This window comes from Zea mays, chromosome 3 (genome assembly GCF_902167145.1).
Source record: "Zea mays cultivar B73 chromosome 3, Zm-B73-REFERENCE-NAM-5.0, whole genome shotgun sequence".
In the NCBI taxonomy this organism is placed as follows: Eukaryota; Viridiplantae; Streptophyta; class Magnoliopsida; order Poales; family Poaceae; genus Zea; species Zea mays.
The window spans coordinates 188,941,334-188,968,701 of record NC_050098.1 but is presented as its reverse complement, the minus strand read 5'-3'; the positions used below and the strand labels follow the sequence as shown (position 1 = coordinate 188,968,701).

The 27,368-nt window shown below is 50.6% G+C and overlaps 1 protein-coding gene across 3 annotated transcripts; it reads right to left on the bottom strand.

Moving 5' to 3' along the window:
* Window positions 1–1,927: 1,927 nt before the first annotated feature.
* On the bottom strand, window positions 1,928–19,996 carry LOC100191880 (PX domain containing protein). Of its 3 annotated transcripts, none has more exons than XR_563414.3 (6): window positions 18,946–19,996; window positions 18,470–18,679; window positions 18,118–18,378; window positions 17,218–17,507; window positions 17,008–17,094; window positions 1,928–2,269 (listed from the first exon to the last, which is right to left on the bottom strand). XR_563414.3 is itself a non-coding variant. In XM_020549435.3 (6 exons), the coding sequence occupies exons 1-6, from the start codon at window positions 19,840–19,842 to the stop codon at window positions 2,189–2,191; spliced, it is 1,602 nt and encodes a 533-aa protein (XP_020405024.1). In that variant the 5' UTR covers window positions 19,843–19,996; the 3' UTR covers window positions 1,928–2,188. The 3 variants fall into 3 exon arrangements, 2 of the variants coding, with proteins under 2 accessions (XP_020405024.1, NP_001130776.1); XM_020549435.3 differs by having other exon boundaries at window positions 17,442–17,507; NM_001137304.1 differs by lacking the exon at window positions 17,218–17,507 and having other exon boundaries at window positions 1,982–2,269.
* Window positions 19,997–27,368: the final 7,372 nt, after the last annotated feature.

Sequence of the window (27,368 nt, the reverse complement as noted above, 5' to 3'; positions counted from 1 at the left end):
AGAAACCTTCGGACGAACGATCAGAAGTTTACAGGTCCAAAACTGAAGGAAACCGATGCCTACGTGTATAGGATAAGCACTGATGTTGACGCCGATGGCCCCAAAAGGGGCACCAAGGCGCCACGGCAACCACTAGCTCGCGTTCACGTACAGTCAGCATTTTTTGCAAGACGAGTGGCTCACCTTTCTTTCACAGACGTGGCGCTCGGTTGGTGTACCGCGATTCGGATTACGGAGACCCACCGCACATGGCCCAACCTAGTATGGACTCTGGAGTTTAGGCCTTTCACGCCAACAAGATCTTTCGGGTGAGATAATGAATAATTTTACACAATAGGGCTAATTTTTGAAGATTGTTTGATAGTGTTTATACGTGATAGATTATGAGATTCAAAGCTAAAGATAAAAACTCGGAAGACACACAGGTTCATACAGTTCCAGGCTTTCAATATGTGAGATAATATCCTACGTATGTTTGATTTGTTCTTGATATGATATGAGATCTGGTGCCTTTTAGAGCAACCCCGACCCCTTTTGTATTCTAAGGATGGGCTATGGTTACATGGTACTATGGTAGGCAGAGTCGGTAACTAAGTTGGAAACATAGTGGAGTCAGTATCAAGTGATACTTACATATGAGTCAAACTCTATATTTATAAGTGTATCTTTCTTATCAATTGAGATCTTTGTTATATCTCCTATTCTGATGAGAACTTTGCCATATTTATGTTTATAGAATAGATTAAAGCTTCCTCCCGGTCTTGATCACCGAGTACCTAGCGCCTGACCGAGTCCATAGGCCCTTCTGTTCAAGCTCTTCTTCATAAAGCTTAAGTTGGTTATCTATGTTACATATTATTGATAATAGTCCCGAGTCTCATTTGGTTGAGTCATTAATTCTGAGAAATAAGACTTCTCGCAAACATTATGAATAACTTGAATTAGACTAAAATTTTCGCATTTATATTGTATTATTTTGGTCGGGTGTTTACCATCTCAACTTAGTTCATGGAAATGAAATGGTTTCCATTCGTTAAAGTGAAAACGAATAAATTTCTAACTTAATTATCTTCAATCCCTAAAAAAATTTGAGTTTTCAAACTAGCCCTTAAAGCAACTCAAAAAAACTCCTTATATTCTTTTTAATTGATATAAAAAGAGATTTTTGTAAAAAGTACTCTCCAACAGCTTATTCAAATGGCTATCTAAATATAGCCATTTTTATTTCGGGTTTCTCGCCAGCCAAAGATAGAAAACATGAATGGTTCTCTATAATGCAAAACAAGGTATAGAAAAGATGATGGAGATTGAAAAGATATATAAAAAATATTTTTATATAAATGACTTTTATAGTTTCGTTTTTCCTCCTTAATCGTTTGACTTTTTCTTGTGCCCATTTAGACCTTGTTGGTTCTTGTGGGTTTTATCTCTTTTATGTGTTTCCCCGTTTCGTCGTTTTTCGGTTCTCCTTTGCCTTTGTTTCCCCTTTTTCTTTGGAGGTTGAGCTCTGAGGTTTTCACACGGGGTTTCATCTCTAGCCTACCCCAACGTGCTTGGGACAAAAAGGCTTTGTTGTTGTTGTTGTTGACTTTCCAAATGATAATTTAGAGAGTGAAATTTAAAAACTCTTGAAGATGTTCTTATGTGTATTCAGGTCGAAGGAATTTGAGAGGGATTAAATCCCATCCCATTCATTTTTGACTAGGAAAGAATTTAACCTCCTATAATCCTAAATCCACCTCAAACACAACAAACCCTAAATAGACAAGGAAAAAACTGATATTAAGGCAGCGTTTACCTTCTCGCCCGGTACCCGGTAAAAATTACCGTTCCTGGTATAGAGCACGATTTCGATTTGTAGTGTATTCGATTTCAAATTTGAAAATATAAAATTCAAACTTTGGTCAACAAAAAAGTTTTTTGAAAGTACAAAACGAAAATGTAAACCCTGTATGAAGCCAAGGCTGCGGAAACGAAGCCGTGGAAAATGGTATTGCTATATTTTCTGAAAAAATTCAGGTACACAACTTGAGATACCAATCCCCAGAAAAATCCATAGAAATGTATCCTTCGGGAATGAAGAGTGTGGTCCTGTTTGTGTATAAGCCAGTCGCATGATTCTCAATGAGTGTAGCTATTCACGCTGCACAGTAACAGCTCAAATTCACCTGAATATGTACATCCTACTTCAACTGCTGCTGTTTGCATATCCTTTTGTTTCTTCTGCTACCTTTGTCCATATGGTAGCAAAATGATCCGAGTATGTGGCCTGAACATAGCAACAGAAAACAAAAAAAAAGACAGAGATCCAAATTAGTAGCTTCCATCAATGCAAGGTTAGATTACACTAATTTAGCATGCATCGTTAATGCCATTTGTTTAGATGGGCATTTTGCGCCAAAAAATGACATACAGGATAGCAAAGTGCCGTCTCTGAACAGTACATTGTGCACCCCTATATTATCGAGATTTTTTGCCCGCTTTCCCCTTCTTACGGTTCCTGTCTTCCCTCGTCAGGTATACAAGGGAGACTCACGGCGCCGAAAGGAGCTTTGTCAAGGTGCAACATCGCTTAGAGGAGTTGGAGAGGGGGAGGCGCCTCCTGTCGGAGGTAGTGGGCGCCATGCGCAGGCGCTTCAGGGTACCCCCTCCATCCGGGTCCGAGTCGCCGATCTTCCGCCTTGAGGGCCTCGCGGGTCGATTTCGGGAGCTTGAAACAGAATCCTTCTGCCAGGCCTTCGTCGTCGCCACGTCTCACTTTGAGGGGGGGATCGAGCTGGAGGCCCTAAGCGAAGGTTATTGCGACGCCTGGAACGATTTTGATCTTGCCAGCATGGTGAAGGCCACAGAGCCTTTTGCTCGGAAGCTAGGAGCCGCCCTGCTTGGCAATATCCCGCCCAAGGAAGTCAAGGAGGATCTACGCCATTGTAATGTTTATATGGAAGGATGGCCCTTCCTTTTCTCGGCGCCCTACTTAACTTTGTGAACACCTTTTGGTACTTGCTCTCCTGGGCGAGTAGATCCAACGGGAAAGTAGAAAGAGTATTCGCAAAGTTTGTCGTGGGATGACAAAAGCTTTGTTAATCTACCCCTGTGATGGCACTGTACGGGGGTATTTATAAGCACTCGAGCGACCACCCATCCCTTGTCAAAGACGTTTGTGCCCTCGAGTACCCAGTTTATCCCCAGAATATTCCCACGAGGGGAGGTTACAAACGGTCATTACAGCAAAGGCTATTACAAACGCGGCCCACAATACGCTTCTCCACGCGGGGCCCGTTACAATGGGCCGAATCCCACATGGGCCTCCCGGCGCAGTGACGACGTGAGGCTCGTAGACTTCGACAGGGCCTTCGTCTTGCGACGGCGACGACGAAGGGGGACCGCGCCTGTCTTCATCCGATCGACGCCTTCGGCTTGCTCGGGCGTGTTCTGTGGATGTAGTCTTCGTCGGATTGACGAGGCGACGAAGGCATCGAGCGAAGGGTAGCGTGTTCGCCTTCGCCCCAACATTTGCCCTCCGAGGGACCAGTTCAACTAAGTCATCTGGTGCCGAAGACGTCGCTAGATGGTGGAGACGCTGCCCTCGCTCGAAGTGGTCCCGCGGGGGTTTTTTGAAATGTGACCGTTGATGGACGTGTTACTGTTGGACTGCGTGTTTCCCGAAGCGTCGCGTCGTGTCTATAAAAAGGCGGCCGCGGCCGGGACTGTTGCTTATCCTTGTGTGCGCCGTAGAAACCCTAACTTTTGCAAACCGCCCGCCTGCCCTCCTTGCTCTCCCACTTAGGAAATCTGGCCTGCGTCAAGCAGACCGCACGCCACCGTCGACGGTACGAAGCAATGTCTTCTTCCTCATCTGCTGCGAGTGCGTCGTCGGCCGATCCGTCGTCCGAGGATACCTTGAGTGATTTGGTGGCGACGGAGCTGCAACCGTGGAGTTCGGCACTTCGAGGATTTCCTCAGTCCGCGTGCAGGAGATGCAGCAGCTCGGCTACTTTGGTGACGGTGTCGGGCGGGTTCCAGGCGCTGAGGAGATCCCTGAGCCTGAGGGCGAATTGGTTGTGTTTGAGGCATTTTTCATTGCCGGCCTTTGTCTCCCGGCGCATCGCTTCGTGGCGGAAGTTTTGCGGAGGTTCGACGTGCAGGTCCACCAATTGACGCCTAACGCCATGGTTGCGCTGGCGAAGTATGTTTGGGCGGTTGCTTCTTACGGCGGGCAGCCGTCTGTGGAGGTCTTCGCCAAGAACTATTGCCTGCACTGGCAAAAAAGGAAAATAGGAGATAAGATTGCACAATTTGGATCGTGCACCTTTACGCCGAGGACTGGAAAGACTTCGGCGGAAGTCGTGGAGATAGTCCCTTGTGCCAGGAACAAGTGGAGCAACTGGTGGGACTTTTGGTTTTATGTTTCTTGTGGGGAAGTCGAAGATCTGCCTGGGCTCCCTGCGGCCATCATGTGTTCTCACTGCTATGTGGCGTTCCCACGATTCGAGGTGGCGGAGGATGATGAAGACGAAGGGGCCCCTCGGTACGCTGCCCGCATGAGTAGCGGGCGCGATTTGGTTGAGGAGTTTATTGGCTATGGAGTGTGGCCCTTGGCACATGGCTAGGTACTTGGCGAAGTGTGCCCCCGCCGGATGTCGTCCATGGGCGATCAGTTAGTGCGAAGTCCATCCTTCGCTGTGGATTTACGGGGCCGGAACCCGGCCGCGCTCGTGCGCGAAGTGGAGGCCGAGGCCACAAGGATTGTGGGGAGATATGTGTCGAAGACCGAGACCTTGCGGAGTTGGGATATTCGCGGGTCAAATGTTTGGTTGAATCGTGTTTTTGAACTGAACCGTCTGCCATATGCCGGCTACCCGGGAGACGACGATGTCGTTGGTGGTGACCGCCGGGGAAAAAGAGTGGTGGCGGCGGTTGACGAAGGCCCTTCACGGGGAGTAGTACTGGCTGCGACCGCGAAGAAAAAACGAGGTACAACAGCTGAGGGGTTGGGGGTTTTCGATCGTTTTGTTGTGGATTTGATGGGAACCTGCGCGGCTCCCGGGGAGAGGATGTATTAGCCCGAGCTCCGGGAATCTTCCGCGCGAATGCTGAAGGTTATCGGGGGTCGCTGGCCTAGGAATGTTCCGATCCCCCGGGCGGGTGGCGAAGACATGTGTACGTCTCGATTAGCTCGTGAGATGAAGATTTTTCCTTACGGACGGAATGTTGCTGCTGTTGTATCGACAGTGATGGAAAAGGATCGCCAAGACGCGTCACGGAAACGCCAGCATTCGCGAGGGTCGGGAACCCGAGCCGCGAGGTCAAGAAGGCGCGGGGGGTCGCGAAGTCTGCCGCCCCTGGCGCCAGCAAGCCTCCGCCGGGCGCGAAGTCCGCCGCCCCCGGCCCCATCAAGCCGCTGCCTGCCCCGGAGCGGAGGCCTCCATCCCCGCCGCGTACCGTTGAGGCGGAGGTGGGTGGGGCCGCACTGGTCTCCATGGATATTTCCGTGGAGGACTATCTTGTGGGCGGGGTCGCGATGTTCGACGCCCATACTGGGCGGGGACCCGTCGGTGGGTTTTTTTTTAGCGGGGCCTGGGTTTTTGACGGGTCTGAGGTGCAGGGTCGGAGGCTGGGCAACTGGCTGTTGTTCCAGCGCCGGTGGCGGGTGGGTCGGTCGCCGTGGCGGCTAGGGCGAAGGGGTCTTCGTAGGACCCATGGTCCAAGTTTTGCGCCAGTGGCGAGATCGCTTCGGCCGCCGCCGCTAAAGACGTGGCGGGTTCGGTTGCGCAGCAGCTGAAGCATGTAAGTAGTCTTGGACTTGGTTAGTTTGTCATTGTTGCGTGACTTCGAATTTGACGGTTTTTGACGCCAGGCGACCGCCTTCGCCGAACATATTGCGTCGGGGGCCCTGACCTCGGAGTTCGCTGCTGAAAGGCGACGACTCGATGGGAGGATTGAGCGCCTCCGGACGCAGCACACTGAGGCCGTGCGGGACAAATCGGCCGCGGAGAACAAGAGCCGCAAATTGGCAGAGAAACTGGCGGCCGCGGAGGCCCGACTGGCGACGGAGGAGGATGCGGACAGGGCCTGCGCGAAGAGGCCAAGCTCGCGCGCGCAGAGGCCAACCTCGCGCTCCAACGTGCTGCGGAGGCGGAGGCGCATCACAGTAGCCTGCGCGGCCACCTGGACAAAGCGGAGGCCTCTACCCGCACGGAGGTCGACCAAGCACATGCGTTGCTCGTGGACGTGTACCGGGAGCTTGGTGCGCTACCGCCCCCTTTGATGCAACCGGTAAGGAGGTGGGCGTCCGCTTTCTCGGATAGTTGTAGGAGGAACTGGAAGTGCTTCCGTCGATCGTGACGGGTCTCATGTCCTTCGCCTCGCTCATCACCTGTGAGGGAGCCGCGAATGCCTTGTCCCGTGAGGGATGTAGGCAATCCGAAGTCTTTGATCGGTCTAACGAAGACTTCGACCACGAGATCTTCCAGGTTGAAGATGCGGTGCTAAAGCGGTCCGCTGGGCGCTTTATGATAGGATGTGGGGCCCTCACAGCCGTGACACTGTTCGAGAAAGGTCTGACCGGGCGATGGAGCAGGTACGGATTGTTATTATTTTATTTTATTTGTTTTTAAGAATGTGTACTTATGTTTGTTACTTCTGTAGATGGCGAATGATGAGGAGGTCGAAGACTTGGCAGGCCTGGAGAGCAGCCGGCGCCGCCAACTGGTGATGGCGAAGACGACCCTGTGGCCGCCGCCGCGCTGCCTGAAGACACTTCGGTGACGGCCGCGCTAGCTGCCGAAGACCCTGCGGCATCGGCCGACCCTTCGCAGGTGGCGGAATAGGGTTAGGGTGTTGGATGTAGGGCTTTGTTTTTGTGATACTGAAAATCGGTTGCTGCGCAGGTTCCGACATCTGGGCCTGCGCAAGCAACCACTACTGATGATACTAATTTTGTGCCGGCCGCAACTGCAGTGCCTGCTAACGATAGTATGTCTGGTTCTGAATCTGGGTTTTTTGCATCTGATGGTGAGTTTGGTAGCCTGTTTTCCTGGACCGAAGAGTCTTCGAATGAAGACTTGGATTATTTTGCTGCTTTAGATGTGGCCACGGCGGAGTCCTCGCTGCGGCTGGAGGTGGGCGAAGCGTCTGGCCCCTCGGCTGGCGCGAGGATCGAGCGCCGGCGACGAATAGTGGTGTCGAAACATAGCGTTGGCGAGATGTCGCGAAGTGGTAGGCGTCGTAGGATGGGGATAGAGCGAACCCGCCTCCGAGTAGATCAGTGTGGTCAACGAGGTCTGTTGTCCGCGCCGACTAGGACGAGTATTGTTGAGGGGGATTTGCGGAATCTTTTTGAGGGTGAGGAGTTAGAAATGATGTTGTTTAATTATCGGGAGGCGGGCATAATTCCGAAGGCTGAGCCGATGTATTGTGTGATGCCCTCGCTTTTCGTGCGGTAGTAAATGAAGACGCTGCCCTCCCCCGGCTCGCAATAAAGAGGGAGGGGAGAACGCAATTGTATTTATTTGTGCGGTGGGTCTGGTGGCCCTTCGCCGTGTGCATGTAATGTGTGACTTGTATTGTAATGTGGCCTGGTGCCCTGCGATTGTTGGTGTGATGTTGTGACTGTCCGGCGGCACCCTTGGGCGACTTTTGCACGGATTTGTCTTATGTAAAAGACTTCGTATGATGCACTTGTTGTGCTTGTCCGGCTGCACCCTTAGGCGACTTTTGCGCAGAGTTTGTCTTTTAGTAAAAGACTTCGCATTGTGCACTTGTTGTGCTTGTCCGGCTGCACCCTTAGGCAACTTTTGCGCGGAGTTTGTCTTTTAGTAAAAGACTTCGCATTGTGCACTTGTTGTGCTTGTCCGGCTGCACCCTTAGGCGACTTTTGCGCGGAGTTTGTCGCACGCGAGGGTAGTCTGCGCTACCTGTCGCAGTGACTTCGGATCGATCGAATGCCGAAGGCCGTCGGAGCGGTCTTCTTTCGACATGATGCCTAGGAATTTTTTGTGGGGGATTTTTGCTGGTATATTACATAGCTCCGCCTCGTTAAAAACCTCACCCCCCAGGAGGAAAAGAGTGCGGGCCTGAATGGCAGTGTACAGAGTTACAAAGGCGCGTAGGCCTTGGAACCTTAAACAAAAAATTTCCTGAGGTTGTCGATGTTCCAGGAATGCTCTAAGTCTTCGCCGGATGATGTTGCCAGCCTGTAGGCGCTGGGGGATGCCTTTGTCTTGACTATGAATGGGCCTTCCCACTTCGGCTCTAGTTTGCCTTGTGATTCTGTCTGGGTGGTTCTTACGAGTACGAGGTCCCCTTCGTTGAATTCTCTTGGAACGACTGTGTTGTCGCGCCAGGCCTTGGTTTGAACCTGATATTTGTCGAGGGCCTGCAAGGCGAAGACGCGATCTCCGTCGATGAGGTCTTTGGAAGTTGGTTCGTCGACATCGGGGACGGCTGATGTGTTTGTTCGGGGGGACCCGTGCTTTAATTCTTGCGGCGTCATGGCCTCAGATCCATATAATAGGCGGAAAGGTGTGAACCCGGTTGCCCAGCACTCTGTCGTAATTAGGGCCCATACCACTTCAGGTAATTGGTCGGCCCATTTGCCCTTTTTGACGTCAAGAAGTCTTTTCTTGATGGCGCTAAAAAATTTGCCATTGGCGCGCTCAACAACACCGTTGGACTGTGGGTGGTACACCGAGGCGAAGACAGGCTTGGTGCCGATGGAAAAGCAGAAATCCCTGAACTCTTAGCTGTCGAACTGTTTGCCGTTGTCGACTGTGAGTTCGGACGGGACTCCGAAGCGGCAGACAATGTTTTGCCAGAAGAATTTGAGCGGTCTTCGATGTTATTGTGGATACTGCCCTGACCTCAATCCATTTTGTGAAATATTCGACGGCGACGAAGGTGAACTTGAGGTTCCCTTGAGCTGTAGACAGTGGTCCAACGATGTCCAGCCCCCAGCGTTGAAGTGGCCATGTATGGGCGATGAGTTTGGTGAATTGCGAGGGGCTGCCTGAGCGAGGGGAGAACTTTTGGCATGCTTTGCATGACCTTGTGACTCGATTGGCAGTGCAAATTATTGCGGGCCAGTAAAATCCATGGCGAATCACCTTGGCGGCGAGGGCCCTGGGTCCTGAGTGAGAGCCGCAAGTTCCGCTGTGGACTTCACGGAGGATTTGTATGCCTTCGGTTTCAGTTATGCACTTCAGCATGGGCTGGCTGATCCCCTTTTTGTACAGCTGACCCTCGACCAATGCGAAGTCTCAGCTTCTGTGCTTTAGTCGTTTGGCCTTATTGCGATCGCTTGGATGGTAGTGGCCCTGCAGGTACAAAGTTAGTGGGGCCCTCCAGTCTTCGGCCATGATGAGGTTGACGATGTGGTGGCCTTCGGTGTCCTGGGTTATTTGTAGGCCTTCAGGGTTGCGGACAACTGGCGTGCCGATGACGTGGTAGAACACGTCGGACGGCAAGGCTTCGCCCTTGGTCGCTACTTTGGCCAACGCGTCGACCTCTTCGTTCTTGGCGCGGTCGACATGCTGCAGGGTGAAGTCCTTGAATTGTCTCTCGAGGCTGCGGACGGCTGTGAGGTATTGCATGAGCGCGGGGTCTTTTGCTGAGTATTCCTTCTCAACCTGGCCGGCGACTACTTGGGAATCTGTCCTGATTATGTATGTGGTGACACCGAGTGCTCGTAATTTGCGGAGTCCCAGGATGACGGCTTCATACTCTGCTATATTGTTAGTGCATTTGTCGGACTCCAACGCGAAGCTGAGGCGTGTTGCGTATCTGTACTTGACGCCTGCGGGTGATGTGATAATTGTCACGGCGCCTGCCCCCGCATGGCACCACGCGCCATCGCAGTGGATAGTCCACACTTTCTCTAGGGACTCTTCTTGTTGCCATGTTGGTCCTGTCCAGTCAACGATGAAGTCTGCCAGGACTTGTGATTTAATCGTTGTTCTGGGTTCGAAGGTGATGTGGTACCCAGAGAGTTCGGCTGCCCATTTGGCGATTCGGACGGACGCCTCCGGGTTCCTGAACAGTTCTCCCAGACCCCTGTCCGAAGTGACCCGTACCTTGAATGCTTCGAGGTAGTGGCGCAGCTTGCGCGATGCCATGACAACTGCGTATGAAATTTTTTCTAGCTCGGTCATGTTGCACTTAGAAGCCGTGAGGACTTCGGAGACATAGTACACTGGGCACTGTCGAGTCATGCCCTCTCTGTCCTGCTCTTGGATTAACGCTGCGCTGACTGTGCATGGTGAAGCCGCGATGTATAGCAGAAGAGGCAGCGAAGGGTCGGGGCTAGCAAGGGTTGCTAAGTCGGACAGGTGTTGCTTGAGAGACTCGAAGGCCGCCGCCTGCTCTGGTCCCCAAGCGATGTTTTTTGCACCACGCAATGTCTTGAGGAAGGGTAGACTGCGCTCTGCGGATTTGGAGATGAATCTGTTCAAGGCGGCCAATCTGCCCGTCAGTCGCTGGACATCCCTGGTTGACTGCGGGGGTGACATGTTGATGATCGCTTGGATCTTTGTTGGGTTGGCCTCGATCCCTCGGTGCGACACCAGGTAGCCAAGTATCTTCCCCTGGCGAACTCCGAAGACACACTTCTCGGGGTTGAGCCGAAGTCGTGCGTCGCGCATATTAGTGAATGTTTCTGCGAGGTCGGCCAGGTGATCCTCTTTGTTTTTGCTCATGACGACAATGTCGTCCACGTAGGTGAAGATGTTGCGGCCTACTTGACTTTCGAGCACCCTCTTGGTGTGGCGAGAAAAGGTTGACCCGACGTTTTTGAGTCCTTCTGGCATCCTGATGAAGCAGTAAGTGCCGAAGGGTGTGATAAAGCTTGTGCTGGCCTTGTCTTCCTCTTTCATGTAGATCTGGTGGTAACCGGAGAAGCAGTCGAGGAGGGACATGACTTCGCATCCTGCTGTGCTATCGACTATTTTGTCGATCCGTGGTAGGGGGAAATTGTCCTTGGGACAGGCCTTGTTGAGGCTGGTGAAGTCTATGCACATGCGCCACTTGCCGCTTTTCTTTTGCACCATGACCACGTTGGCGAGCCATGTAGGATAAGCAATTGGCTCGATGAAGTTGGCTTCCAACAGGCGGTGCACCTCGGCCTTGGCGGCTTCAGTCTTCTCGTCGGACATTTTGCGCAGTCGTTGCTTTTTTGGGCGCACCGAAGGGTCAATGCCCAGGCCGTGCTCTATGATGGTGCGCCCGACCCCGACCAGATCGAGGGCAGACCAGGCGAAGAAGTCCTTGTTTCGGGAGAGGCAAGAGACGAGTTTTTCCTTGTCTCGCGAGGTCAGGTCTTCGCTTATTACGACCGTTTGCTTAGGCGTAGCCAGGTCGAGAGGTACCGCCTTCGTTCTGTCGTTGCTTTGTAGTTGTGCCTTTACTTTTTCGTCGGCGACTAGGCGGGTCCCTTCAAAACCTTCGTGTTGTGCTGTGAGGCAGTGCACATTCCGTTGCCCTAGGACAAAGTCTCTTTCAATATTGCGCGCAGTCTGCTGGTTGACATAAACTGTGATCACGCCTTGCGGACCTGGGATTTTCATGCAGAGGTAAAGTCCATGAATGGCCGCTTCAAACTTGTTGATGGAGCCTCGACCCATTATGGCGTTGTATTGGTATACCATGTCGACGATGTCGAAGGTGACCTGCTCACTTCGTGCATTGGGTGCTACACCAAATGATAGGGGTAGCTCTATCTTGCCGACGGGGAAGGTGCCCTTGCCGCCGAAGCCATATAGGGGGTTGTCCGAAGGCTTGAGTAAGCTGCGGCTTATGCCCATGCGATTGAAGGCGTGCAGGAAGATAATATCAGCTTGACTGTCGTTGTCGACCAGGACTTTGTGTAGGTCCCAGCCTACGACACTGCAGTTGATTACCATGGCGTCTGCGTGAGGTGCACTGCGTAGATCAACGTCTCTGGCGTCGAAGGTGAGCGGTACATGGGACCACCTTGTTTGCACTACTGGGTCAGTGAGAGCGACGTGGTTCACGCTTCGGTAGTGATCCTTTTTCTGCCGCTTTGTTTCGAAATCCGCGCTAGACCCTCCGGTGATCATGTGGATGACTCCGCGGTAAGGTGGTTCGGCGAAGTCTTCCTGCTTGGGTGCTTGTGGGGGTGGTTATGGTGTGGCGGATTTGGGTGATGCGGAGGCGGTGGTGGTAGAACCTGCACTTCTGGATGGTGCTGGTATGCGCGGATGGGTGGGTGCTGGATTGGTTCATTGTGGTAGGGTTGCTGGTGGTGGTATGTGTGCGCGACGACCCTCTGGTTGTCGGCTGGTTGTGCTCTGGACATTATGTCCTTGGTGGCCTTGGTTTCTGGGCAATCCCTTGTTGGGTGTGCGCAATCCTCGCCATGAAACAGACAATAGAATCTGCGCGGCTGCTGCGTCCGTCCTCGTCCTCTCCCTCTGGTGCCGTTGTCGTGACCCTAGGGGGGTATTCCTGACGACGAGCAGTGTCTCCGGCTGAGTGCTGATTGGTTATGTTGTGCACTTGCTGGTGACTGCGGCTGCCCCTTGCGGAGTCTGGCTGTGATGGCCTGGTCCAGGTCCTGCTAGATTGCGGAGGGTCCTTAGGCTTCCTCTGAGATTCAACCTTGCGTTGATGCAGCTCTTCGGATCTGGCGTACTTCTCGAATAGTTGATATAGCTCTTGTAGGTTTCTGGGTGGGTCCCTGATGCAATGACTGTACAGGACGCCAGCTCGAAGGCCGCTGATTGCGTAATGGATCGCGATGTGATCGTCAACTGATGGCAGTTGCGACTTAAGTCTCAGGAATTTTCTGTAGTACTTGCGAAGGGTTTCCTTGTCCTGCTGCTTGCAGAGGGATAACTCGGCCAGGGCGTCGGTATCGGGTCTGTACCCTTGAAAGTTTAGCAGGAACTTGTCGTGGAGTCCTTTCCAGGAGTCAATGGACAGCGGTGGTAGCCTGGTGTACCAAGTCAAGGCCGGGCCTTCGAGCGCGATGATAAAGAATTTGGCCATTGTGCCATCGTCCCTTCCGGACAATGCGACGGCGACCTGGTAGCTCATGATGTATTGTGTCGGGTCAGTACTGTCGTTGTATTTGGGGTAGGTGCCAGCCCTAAAGTTGGCGGGCCAAGGCGATGCTTGGAGTTGCGGGGCTAGGGGGCTTCGCTCATCGAGATAGTTGATCCCTTGGAAAGCCGCGGCGGGTGGAATGAAGGGGCCGCGCTGTGGTATGAATGGGCCTCCGGGTTGGACGCGCTGCTGTAGTGGTGCTAGCGGTCCAAGCGGTCCATGCTGCAAATTGGACTGGCCTTCGCTCTGTATGAGCGCGATCTCTTGCTCTAGCTCCCGAGCTCTCTGCTCCTCATCTTGTATCATCTGACGCACCTTGGCCTGTATGGTGACACGTCAGCGCTTGGCCTCGAGGACTTCTTTCTGTTTTTGGAGGTTGTGGTTCTTGATGCGCAGGGCCCGCAGATGTAGCTGGTCTTCGGCTGAGATGCCGATGACTTCTCCGTCTTCTACTGCGTCTTCGCCCTCTGGTGGAGCGAGGCCTGGCGGTGGTGCATGTGGTACGCCTACGGAGCTGCAGGTGCGGAGGGTGCCCTCGGGGGTGGGGTGGTCTTGGCGCTGTCTTTTGCTGACAGCTTCATCTTCGAAGGCCTCTTGGGGGGTGTTGTCCGCGAGGGCCTTGCCTTTTTTCTCCGCAAGTAGTGCTGCCTTCGCTGCTTCGTCGATGGATGGGGCTGCCTTCGAGCTAGCTCGCTTGGGGGCCATCATGGGTTGTTTTTCGTAGCACGAACGGTGGGCGCCAAATATTGGCACTTGCTCTTCTGGGCCAGTAGATCCAACGGGAAGTAGAAAGAGTATTAGCAAAGTTTGTCGTGGGATGGCAAAAGCTTTGTTAATCTACCTTTGTGAGGGCACTGTACGGGGGTATTTATAGGCACTCGAGCGACCACCCGTCCCTTGTCAAAGACGTTTGTGCCCTCGAGTACCCAGTTTATCCCCAGAATATTCCCACGAGGGGAGGTTACAAACGGTCATTACAGCAAAGGCTATTACAAACGCGGCCCGTAATACGCTTCTCCGCGCGGGGCCCGTTACAATGGGTCGAGTCCCACATGGGCCTCCCAGTGCAGTGACGACGTGAGACTCGTAGACTTCGACAGGGCCTTCGTCTTGCGACAGCGACGACAAAGGGGGATCGCGCCTGTCTTCATCCGATCGACGCCTTCGGCTTGCTCGGGCGTGTTCTGTGGATGTAGTCTTCGTCGGATTGACAAGGCGACGAAGGCATCGAGCGAAGGGTAGCGTGTTCGCCTTCGCCCCAACAACACCCATCCCTAGCGGTGCCCCGAGAGTACCACTTTTAATCAAACCCAGAACTTGGAAAAGAAATGGTTTTGCCATCTAGGAGCGTTTGGCGATGGCCGGATGCGTGGGGTACTCATCGTTGCTTGGTTACGATGGGCCTTTCTGTCACTGTTCCGCGCCCAGCCCTAAGAAAAGCTACGTAGATATGCTTTTATTCATAGTTGTTCGAAGGATATACAAACGAGGCGCAGATCCGCTCCGACCGGACATTTTACTAGGGGCTCTCGTTAGAGGCATTACGCCCGACGATCGCTCTGATTCCTACCATGTGTGGCGCCCCACTTGTTGGTACTGCCGATGGGGCTGCAGAAGTCGAGCGGTCTTCATCCTGCTCGCCACTGGAGAGCTCTTCTTCGCTGCTCGCTGGGGAACTTGGATCCGAGTACAAGTCCATATAGAGCGTGTCGAAGATGAGGTCTACGCCGCCGTCGACCATCCCTGCGAACTCCAAGTCCTCGTAGGTGGGGACCTTGCCAGAGGCCACTAGGGCTACGATTACCGTCGGAGCGCGGAGCAGTCGAGGCAAGAAGGCGTCAGGGCCGTTGCTAGAGCCACCATAGTAGGACGACGCTTTTGCGTCGTATGACGCGGAATGTTCCGCCTAGGATGCGAAGAAGGCCAACAGGTCGTCATATGTGGGGTTGGGCCCCATATGGATCGCGATCTATCGCCTTATCTCGTCGGCCTCGAAAGGCGAAGCTAGCTTATGCTCCTCGCGCCGCCCATGTGGGATGAGACTGAGGCTACCAAGGGCTTCCGAGACGGTGTCAAGGTTTTCGGGTAAGGAGGTCAGGCGACCATCGCCCTGACCAAATCGCCCTCCTGGTTGATGACGAAACCGAGGTTTCCGAAGCGGATGGCTGCTCTAGGGGTGTAGTCGATGCGGGGGCCGCTGCTGGCCCTTGCAACGTGCTGAGACTCCTCGACGGAGGGGGTCGAGCTTCCGTGGCCATGACCTCTTCTTCGCCTTCGTCGTCGGGGGAGAAGTCGAGGCTCCTGAATTGGATCGCCGCTTCGGGGGATCGATTGGCGTTGCGCCTAGCCAACCAGAGCTTGAAGAACTTCGTTAGGAACTCGCAAGTCCCCTACCTAGTGTGCCAACTGTCGATGTTTCGAACCTCGCTCCGACAAGTAAATTTTTGTGTGCGCGTTCCGGGCTCCAAACGGTGTGCGCGGTGGGCGCAAAATTTATACTAGTTCGGGCAGAACGTCCGTACATCCAGTCATCCGCGGCTTGCGCTACCAGCACCATTGCAGATCAATACTCGTAGTAGGGGTTACAAGCGGGCGAGAGAGGGAGAGGCTCCCAAGTCTCTATATGGTGGAGGAAGTGGAGCGAAGGGCTACAGAGTGGAGTCCTAACTAAGTCTTGGGTTGGCCTCGAGGCTCCAGCCTCTGGGTCCTCGTCGGTGCGTCCTCCTTCCTCTCGTCGGTCGGTTGTATTTGCGTCTTGATGTCTGTATGGGCGTCTCCTCGTGTCTCTGTCCCTCCTCCCCTGGGGACCGATCTCCTCCTTTTATAGGCCAAGGAGGGGATCGGCTAGCGGTGGCTTCCTCAAGAAGGAGTCACCGGGCGATGGTAAAACCGAGCGTTCTACCGCAGGGTGAAGCCATGCATGCTCGTGGGTCCCGAGGTCGACTGGTTTTTCTCGTATTATTTACAGCGAACGGCGCGGGCAGCGTGCGACCCGAGCGTCATCATACGAGCTACGTCGACCCCTGGCCTCCGTAGCTTAGGGCTCGGCATGGCTTGTCTTGTTGTGTCGTACGAGCGGTCTGCGCATTCAGGCCTAGTCCCGATAGGTCATGAGTGCGCGGGTCACAAGTGGAAGGCGAAACGACGCCTTTGTCGTGGCTCCGTGACAGGCGTAGTAGATGTGGTCGGTCAATTATGGTGGACCAGTCTCGGGCTAGGTGAGGGATCCACTCGAGTGGTTTCCCTTAGGTTCGCCCGTCCCCCCCCTATCTGGTTTCGCCACGCTCGACCCCGGACTCGGTGCCGCGGGGTTCGTCCGGGGGCAGGTGCTTCCAGGGTAGACGTTTTCCTCCTCCTCCAACTGACCGACGAGCTCTAGTTGCCTGCTTTTCCCTAGTGCGCTCGCTGACCGATGGTCCCCAGGGGCTAGGTATCTTATCCCCGACAAGGAGATCGATTAGAACCAAGACAAGATGTTGTCTACCATGTGCGAATAAATACTAGATCTAGGCAATTCAAATGTCCCACAATCCTTAAGTCTTAACTCCAAAGCTTTTCCAGCATTTCATCCAAGCAGAGACTGCATTGGAAGGTTTCAAGTTTTGTTACCTGGCCATTCCCCTCCAACGCACACATGGACACACACAATTCACATAACCTTACCTTTTTCAGGAACAATGGAAGAAGCTCTGCCTTTTATGAAGATCTAAAAATGCATGACACACCTACACTTAACACTCATGTTTTTCCTTTTGTTCAAATAGCAGGCAAATACTTCTGTTAAAAAACATAGAGGTACAAAGACAGATCTACAATCATCAATAAAGTAGATTGGTTATTGAACTGATCAGCTTAGTATTTTTATTTTTGTTAAAGAACTAAAACTTTACTTCAAACTGAAAAAATAGCTCAAAACATAAACCATGTAATGAAGTTGAGAGCTTCTACCTGATCCAATACAAAGCCTTTTAGCATCTCCACCAAATCCTGGCGCCTTTCCTTGTTAAATCTTTTAATTTCATTCATGTTATTTTCCTGTATTATCAAAAAAAAGGAACGCCATAAATACTCCATATTGAATTGCAACACAAACCATTTAGGATTTAAAATTTCAACAGTGAAGCCTTGTTCCAATTCCCAAGTACTAGAAAATTGTACCTATGGTTCAAAACTCTGGACAAAACAGTGTTTGACAGTGAGTTGAAACATAAATGCTGATGGGGCAATAAAAAAGGGTAGACCCAGTGCCAGAGACTCCCACATGAGTAGGGTTTGGGAAAGGGATAAACCGAGGCAAGCCTCCCCCAGTCCCCCCACAAATGAGGAGAGGCTGCTTCGAACCCACGACCTGGTGACTCAATGAGACAGCTCTCAGCTCTCACCATTACACCAGACCTGCCCTTCCTGATGGTGTAATGCATACAGCATACCAATATTTTTGTATTCACCTGAAATGGATGCAACCTTACTCTCAGGGTTGAATAGAAATCTCCAGCTGTACAGCATTTCTAGTACTTTAATGAAAGCACTTCTTCCACACAAAAAAATAGTGCCTCCATAGTTTTTCTTGAAGGGTTCAAACAGAAAATCCGTTAACAATGCATGTACTATAAAATTCTTGATACTTCCACCATGGCGCAAACATGACAATAGTCAGAGAGAAAATCTGGACTCTTGGTATGGTAGTTGCTAACCTGTTCATTCTGCTTCTGCGAGCTTAACTTGGAATAATGTTAATTGGACATGGTTAAAAGTGTTCGCTAATGAGAATTCCATAGCACAAACTAGGACAAATAGCTTTAATCAGACTGCTTCAGCGGATTATCCAAATATATAACATTAGTTAGTGTTAGGTGTCATGCTACAAAATAACCTACACCTTATATCCATGTACTGCAAACTGAATAGTCTATAGACATATTTTTGGTATCGAGATTATTGCGCCTTCCAAAATAGAGAATAATGTGTGTGGGTCTGTTTTGAGTAATAACAACATTGCAGTTTAAATTGTCGCACATAATGTACACCTTCTTTGATTCAGAAGTTTGGATGAATTACCTTGATAAGTTCCAATTCTTTAAGTGCACGTGTTTTTGCATCTTCCGTGGCTCTTACTGTTTCTTTCAATTCTTCTATCTTTTGATACCTTGATCTCTCCTGATCCATTCCTCTCGCTGATACAGATTCAAGTTTTCCTGCCCGGGTATGCAAGAAATATAGATCTGCTGACAAATTTTGCACACGAAGCAAAGCATTGGAACGATCAGTAAAAGCATTATGAACAGAAGCCATTGTCTCCATGTACTCATGGATAATACCCTGCAAAAGCATACAACATATCAAAATAAAAGGGAAAACAATAATCCTAAAAGCATATGTCCAAGCAAATATTCTTTTACTCCCCACTTACCAGATGTTTTACAATTTCAGTGTTTAGTTTTGTCTGTGATCTGCTAACTCTAATAACAGCACTGGCAAAATTACTGATGTCAGCAGCTCGTCTTTTCTGAGAACTACACGCAGCCTGCTCCTTTTCAAACATAGCCAGTTTGATGAATGACATTCCCAAGAGACCTGTCGTTGATCTTAGATCGTCAAAAGCTTTAACAAATGCCTCTGCCTACAAATGATGCCATGGTAGTAGATTAGCTAGTTTACTCCACTAGTACACAGTACAGAAAACTTATGATGCATAAAATGTATCTTTCTGCAAGTAGCAAATGCAAGTGTATGGGCTGCTCCAAACAAGCACTAAGAAGTCAGAAGTCAATCACCTTATTTATTTATTTATCCTGTTTTTCTGCCTTTAGAACAACAATGATACCAATGAAAACAAGATACAGAGTCTCCAGCATGGAAACTAAATATTCGCAAATATGCGGTTACCTGCTGAGATGCTGTCACCAGATGTTTCTCCAAGTCCTCAAGCTTGGCCTTGTGCACAAGGTACTTTGTGTCAATCTCCTCCTCCACTAGAGGCGGCCTTACCGCCACCCACCCATTCGTCACTGTCTGCTTCAGGCCCTTGAACACCCCAAAAAAGTCTCTCCCACTCTTGGTAGGCGTCACTGGAGCGGAAGCAGCCATGGACGTAGCAGCACTCATCGCAGGGCTCCACCTGGGAGACTCACCGTCGGAAGTGGGGATGCCGCTGGGCTCGGTGAGGAAGGCGTGGAGAATGGGGTTGCGGCCGACGACGGGGTGCGCGGCGAGGCGGCGGAGGTAGCGCTGGAGGGTGACGCACCGCTGGTTCACGAAGTCGTGCCGCTGCATGACCTGGCCCTCGACGATGCTCTTGTCGGGCCGCGCCGGTACAAAGAGGCCGCGGTGGGTCTCCGCGAGGCGGTCGGCGAGCGCCACGACGTCACGGAATCGCCGACGCACGCGGAACTCGCCTCCGTCGGGCACCTGAGTGGCGATGAGGTAGGAGACGTAGCTGGCCGAGCCGGGAATGACGCCCACGGCTCCGGTCGCGGGCTCCGCGTGCTTCCTAGGCTCGGAGACAGTGATCTCAGCGAACCACGGTGACGCCTCGCGGGACTTCGTCGCGGCCGTAGCGGCATGGGGAGCCAGCGGAGGCGTGAAGTCATCCACCACGTCCTCATCCTCCTCGTCCAGAAACGCGCCATGGTTCTCACCGGCGGTGGGAGAGAAGGTGGACGAGGGGGGAGGTGGGCGGAGCAGCGGGTCCGTCGTAGCCGCGAGAGTGGAGGAGGAGTCCAGGGGTAGTGTTTCGACGTCCTCGACGAGATTCCCCGGGGACAAGGGCTCGGTGGCCATCATGGCCACCGTCGGCGGTTAGGGTTGGGGCGAGAATGAGATCTGGCGGGGAATCCCGCGGCGGAGTCAAGTGACTCAAGTCCGGTTGGAAGGTGGGCGCCGTGATTCGCCGCGCGTACGCATAAGCAAAAGCGAAGGCAAAACCATTTCGTGCTATACACTCAATGGCAGGTGGGCCAGGTCATCTCTTTCGTTTCACTTCGCATTTCGCGACGGCGTCCCACTCGAACACTAGAGACTACTACTACAAGGAAATTTTTTTTAAAACTTTTTGAAAACTATTTCTAATGCTAGTTTGGAAACCTATTTTCTAAGTAATTTTTATTTTTTAAAAATAAAGTAGTTCATTTTTCTTAAAATAGAAATTTCTTGGAAAAATAAAGTTCTCAAACTAGCCCTAGCAGGTTTTTTTAAATTTAAACCATCTCAGTTATACCGTACCAATCAGTCTAATATGACCTTGGTGCTTGTCGTGACTCGAGTGCACTAGCTATCACCTAGGGGTGTTTCGGACTGCTATGCTCTAGAAAATTTTAACTCCACTACATACATCAGTTGTCAAACACTCCTAACTCAAATCAGCTCCGTTTCTGGAAAAAGAGTGAAGTTTACCTTAACTCCACCAATTTAGCGGAGCAGCAAAAGAGATGCTCTACAAATTTATGATTTTGTGAAGTTGGTATACAATTACCTGCCATACCAGTGATTACACGACTTAACGATTTGTTATGTTCTATTTTATCCACGTGCAGGTGGTTTCTTATTCGTACCACGTCACGTCTCGTGGACCATCGAGGCGTTTTCGGCCTCCGCTTCGGAGTTGTCGCCTGACGCGGGATTTGCCATGATTCAGGCAAGTGCTTCGTAGCGGCTCTCGCGGGACGTCTCGCAGACCGCTGAGGCGCTTTCGGCGTCTGCTTCGTAGTTGTCGCCTTGCGTGGGGTTTGCCATGATTCAGGCAAGTGCTTCGTAGCGGCTCTATCATCGCGTCTCGCAGATCGCCGTGGCGCTTTTTGCCTCCGCTTCGTAGCTATCGTCTGGCATGGGGTTTTGCCATAATTAAGGCAAGTGCTTCGTAGCGGCTCTCGTGGTTGTGGGTGAGTTCAAGTGGATGTCATATGTTAACAGCAATATGTCGTGTTTGAAGGTGATGATATCGCCACTGACACAGAGCTTAGTGTATATTAGTACCATTATATAGATTTTTGAATATACATATATATATATATACTAGGTATGTGCTTGTGCGTTGCCACAGAAATTAAAAATTTATATAAAACATAAATATAGAACAACAAACGTCACTATGGTATATATAATTTGTGTGCCAGAATATCACCATATCACTAATATTATATATACCCTCCATGGACAACAAAGTAAAAAAGAATCAATTGTGTGAATGTGACAATTTTTTCCTCTTCCCTACCTTGGTCTATCCAAACGATGTCCACCATTGTAGGGATGTCAAACTATCATTATGATTATATGTTATGTTCTGGTCTATGTTGTAGAATAACATCAATATAGGATGGCACATGCATTTCCTCATACTGCTTGCAGAAATATACATTCCTTAACCAGTTAGTCTCCATAAAAATTATTTTTTGTGTAAGACCTGATAGACTAGCCGTCATAGATAGCCACAAGAAGCCACCAAATAGTCTAACACTCCTAAAAAATTGCATTAAATAAAAGGCATACTATTGATTTTAGTTGTATATATAAACAAAGTTATTGAAAAATTGTATGTTGATTGACAATTTTCAGGCTTGACATTCTCTTAAATTAGGTACATATATTGATTCTAGTTTCGGGATGGCACTGGAGACCTGGGAAGGCATGCAACTGATCCATAGGAAGGCATCTTGGCTACTGTCGGTACCCTGGTTCAGGGGTACCCCTTACTACGGTATGAAGGCATGATGCCTGTGCGGCTATCCCTAGCCACGCGGAGAACAGCCCCAAAGGTATCTCGTGAGCGGTTAAGGTGGCGTTGTTTGAGACACCATCATCAGGCCCAGACCTCCTCAAGAAGGCGCAGGACCCCTATGCGCACAAAGCCGGACCCACGAAGTAAAGCAGACTGGAGCCATTGGGTGGAGTTTGGACCCACCAAGTAAGCTCCGGACCACCCATAACAAGGTCCCGGGGGAGGAAGTGTCGTGGCCTAGGCATGGGTCCGGTGCTGACACGTGTCCGGGCCCTATCCGGTACGCCTCCGCTCCTCGCTCGGTCGAGGGCCCGATACTACCACATGGCTTATTGCCTATGACGTAGGCCAGCGGGCGGAGCATGACGTAAGGACTCTGGGCCGCGCAATGTGCCGCCTACCCACCCTGCTGACAGGTGATGTGCCCCTTCGGCATTTAATGCGTCATGTCCACTCCGCTAACAGACGGCGCCCAGGCCATGCAGCAGGCGGCGTGCCCGTCTAATCCGAACAGTATGTCCGTCCTGTAGGATACGCAGATATGCTATGTCCACGAGCACTTGTGCATTACTAGGGAAGCTTCCCCAGCACACCAAGACTACGCGGATCACGGGTGTCAGAGCGCGGGAAGATTGCTCCAGCAGACAACTATTGCTGCCCCAAGTCTTACATCCATCATGCTCCTGGGCCCACATGTCGGGGCTCAGCACTCTTGTACATGCCCCCCTTGAGCTATAAAAGGGGAGCATGCAATGTTACAAGGGGGACTCAGACGCAAGTCATCCAGGCTTACACTCAACCCAAGCTCTCAAGCAATACAACGCACAGTGGAGTAGGGTATTATGCTCCGGCGACCCGAACCACTCTAAACCCTTGCGTGTTCTTGTGTTCATTCCTACATCTCGCAACAGGCAAAACGCTTAAGCCCCCTCCACATCTTAGGACTTAGGGCGGGTGCACTCCACCACCCGACCGGAGAATTTCCTCTCCGACATTTGGCGCGCTAGGTAGGGGGCTAGGCTTGAAGTTTTTACTTGTTTTCCTGCTCGACGCCATGGTCCATATCGTCGAGCACCAAGATTTCATGCCCGAGGACTATATGCTAGAAGGGGAAGCTGCCTCTTCCACTCCACGGACCACCAACCTCCCGGCACCTAGAGCGGCGGCAGCTGTGCACTCTGCACGATAGCACACTCCCACACAGGCGTCCAGGGCGTCTAGGGCAGCGCCTGGAGTGCTGTCAGTAGCAAGGGAGTTGCTGCGCCACCCTCTAAGCTCCACGGCCTCTCCAAGTGCCATGAAGCAGTGGTGCGACGACGTGGATCACCTTATTGGCATGGCGCACTCTGCCTCAACCAGGCCCAAACTTCGGTTCATCCCGGCGTCAGCACGGGACGTCGACGTTTGTGCGCTCGCCCTCGGTAAGGGTAGCTGATAGTCGCCTAGAGGGGGGGTGAATAGGGCGAAATTGAAATTCTCAAAAATAATCACAACTACAAGACGGGTTAGCGTTAGAAATATAATCGAGTCCGCGAGAGAGGGTGCAAAACAAATTGCAAGCGAATAATGAAGTGAGACACGCGGATTTGTTTTACCGAGGTTCGGTTCTCTCAAACCTACTCCCCGTTGAGGAGGCCACAAAGGCCGGGTCTCTTTCAACCCTTCCCTCTCTCAAACGGTCCCTCGGACCGAGTGAGCTTCTCTTTCTCAAATCACTTGGGAATCAAACTTCCCGCAAGGACCACCACACGATTGGTGTCTCTTGCCTCAATTACAAGTGAGTGTTTGATCACAAGAAAGAATGCGAAAGAAAAGAAGCGATCCAAGCGCAAGAGCTCAAATGAACACTACAAATCACTCTCTCTAGTCACTAGGGCTTTGTGTGGAGTTGGGAGAGGATTTGATTTCTTTTTGGTGTGCCTTGCAATGAATACTAGCTCTTGTATAGTGGTTGGAAGCTGGGAAACTTGGATTCAATGAATGGTGGGGTGGTTGGGGTATTTATAGCCCCAACCACCAACTTGACCGTTGTTGGAGGCCGTCTGTTCGATGGCGCACCGGACAGTCCGGTGCACACCGGACATGTCCGGTGCCCCCGCCACGTCATCAGTGCCGTTGGAAATTGACCATTGGAGTTCTGACTTCTGGGCTCGCCTTGATGTCCGGTGGCGCACCGGACATGCACTGTTCACTGTCCGGTGCGCCGGCATGGGCGACTCTGACTTCTGCGCGCGCTGCGCGCGCATTAAATGCCGTCGCAGGTAGCCGTTGGCGCGAAGTAGCCGTTGCTCCGAGGATGCACCGGACAGTCCGGTGAATTTTAGCGGAGCAGCTGAAGTGAAAACCCGAGGCTGGCGAGTTCCGGAGGCCGCCCTTCCTTGGAGCACCGGACATGTCCGGTGTGCACCGGACAGTCCGGTGAATTATAGCGGAGTGGTCTCTGGAAATTCCCGAAGGCGAGCAGTTCGGAGTTGGAGTCCCCTGGTGCACCGGACATGTCCGGTGGCACACCGGACAGTCCGGTGCGCCAGACCAGAGGAGCCTTCTGTTGCTCCTTTGCTCTTGTGTTGAACCCAACACTTGGTCTTTTTATTGGATAAGTGTGAACATTTTGCACCTGTATAACTTATTCACTAGAGCAAACTAGTTAGTCCAATATTTGTGTTGGGCAATTCAACCACCAAAATTATATAGGAACTAGGTGTAAGCCTAATTCCCTTTCAATCTCCCCCTTTTTGGCGATTGATGCCAACACAAACCAAAGCAAATATAGAAGTGCATAATTGAACTAGTTTGTATGATGTAAGTGCAAAGGTTGCTTGGAATTGAGCCAATATAAATACTTACAAGATATGCATGGATTGTTTCTTCATTTTTAACATTTTGGACCACGCTTGCACCACATGTTTTGTTTTTGCAAACTCTTTTGTAAATCCTTTTCAAAGTTCTTTTGCAAATGGTCAAAGGCACATGAATAAGATTTTGAGAAGCATTTTCAAGATTTGAAATTTTCTCCCCCTGTTTCAAATGCTTTTCCTTTGACTAAACAAAACTCCCCCTAAATGAATTCATCCTCTTAGTGTTCAAGAGGGTTTTGATGATTCAAATTGAAATACTATTTTCTCCCCCTTTTGAACTCAATAAGATACCAATTGAAAAATACTCTTGGAAAACACTAAGTTTTTGAAATTGGTGGTGGTGCGGTCCTTTTGCTTTGGGCTCAACCTTTCTCCCCCTTTGGCATGAATCACCAAAAACGGAATCATTAGAGCCCTTTGAAGTATTTTCTCCTCCTTTGGTCATAAAATAAATGAATGAAGAGTATACCAAAGTTGGAGAGATGCTCGGAGTGACGGCGAAGGATGAGTAGTGGAGTGGAGTGGAAGCCTTTGTCTTCGCCGAAGACTCCAATTCCCTTTCAATATACCTATGACTTGGTTTGAAATACTCTTGAAAACACATTAGTCATAGCATATACAAAAGAGATATGATCAAAGGTATACTTGTGTGCTATGTGTGCAAACTAGCAAAAGAAATTTCTAGAATCAAGAATATTGAGCTCATGCCTAAGTTTGGTAAAAGTTTGTTCATCAAGTGGCTTGGTAAAGATATCGGCTAATTGATCTTTAGTGTTAATGTATGAAATCTCGATATCCCCCTTTTGTTGGTGATCCCTAAGAAAATGATACCGAATGGCTATGTGTTTAGTGCGGCTATGCTCGACGGGATTGTCGGCCATTTTAATTGCACTCTCATTATCACATAGCAAAGGGACTTTGGTTAATTTGTAACTGTAGTCCCGCAAGGTTTGCCTCATCCAAAGCAATTGCGCGCAACAATGGCCTGTGGCAATATATTCGGCTTCGGCGGTAGAAAGAGCGACCGAATTTTGCTTCTTTGAAGCCCAAGACACCAAGGATCTTCCCAAGAACTGGCAAGTCCCTGATGTGCTCTTTCTATTAATCTTACACCCTGCCCAATCGGCATCCGAATAACCAATCAAATCAAATGTGGATCCCCGAGGGTACCAAAGCCCAAACTTAGGTGTATAAGCCAAATATCTCAAGATTCGTTTTACGGCCGTAAGGTGGGATTCCTTAGGGTCGGATTGGAATCTTGCACACATGCAGACGGAAAGCATAATATCCGGTCGAGATGCACATAAATAGAGTAAAGAACCTATCATCGACCGGTATACCTTTTGATCCACGGACTTACCTCCCGTGTCGAGGTCGAGATGCCCATTGGTTCCCATGGGTGTCTTGATGGGCTTGGCATCCTTCATCCCAAACTTGTTTAGAATGTCTTGAGTGTACTTCGTTTGGCTAATGAAGGTGCCCTCTTGAAGTTGCTTTACTTGGAATCCTAAGAAATACTTCAACTCCCCCATCATAGACATCTCGAATTTCTGTGTCATGATCCTACTAAATTCTTCACATGTAGACTCGTTAGTAGACCCAAATATAATATCATCAACATAAATTTGGTATACAAACAAGTCATTTTCAAGAGTTTTAGTAAAGAGTGTAGGATCGGCCTTGCCGACTTTGAAGCCATTAGCAATAAGGAAATCTCTAAGGCATTCATACCATGCTCTTGGGGCTTGCTTGAGCCCATAAAGCGCCTTAGAGAGCTTATAGACATGGTTAGGATACTCACTGTCTTCAAAGCCGGGAGGTTGCTCAACATAGACCTCTTCCTTGATTGGTCCATTGAGGAAGGCACTTTTCACGTCCATTTGATAAAGCTTAAAGCCATGGTAAGTAGCATAGGCTAATAATATGCGAATTGACTCAAGCCTAGCTACGGGTGCATAGGTTTCACCGAAATCCAAACCTTCGACTTGGGAGTATCCCTTGGCCACAAGTCGAGCTTTGTTCCTTGTCACCACGCCATGCTCATCTTGCTTGTTGTGGAAGACCCATTTGGTTCCTACAACATTTTGATTAGGACGTGGAACCAAATGCCATACCTCATTTCTAGTGAAGTTGTTGAGCTCCTCTTGCATTGCCACCACCCAATCCGAATCTTGTAGTGCTTCCTCTACCCTGTGTGGCTCAATAGAGGAAACAAACGAGTAATGTTCACAAAAATGTGCAATACGAGATCTAGTGGTTACCCCCTTATGAATGTCGCCGAGGATGGTGTCGACGGGGTGATCTCGTTGGATTGCTTGGTGGACTCTTGGGTGTGGCGGCCTTTGCTCTTCATCCTCCTTGTCTTGATCATTTGCATCTCCCCCTTGATCATTGCCGTCATCTTGAGGTGGCTCATTTGCTTGATCTTCTACTTCATCAACTTGAGCTTCATCCTCATTTTGAGTCGGTGGAGATGCTTGCGTGGAGGAGGATGGTTGATCTTGTGCATGTGGAGACTCTTCGGATTCCTTAGGACACACATCCCCAATGGACATGTTCCTTAGCGCTATGCATGGAGCCTGTTCTTCACCTATCTCATCAAGATCAACTTGCTCTACTTGAGAGCCGTTAGTTTCATCAAACACAACGTCACAAGAAACTTCAACTAGTCCTGAGGACTTGTTAAAGACTCTATATGCCCTTGTGTTTGAATCATATCCTAGTAAAAAGCCTTCTAC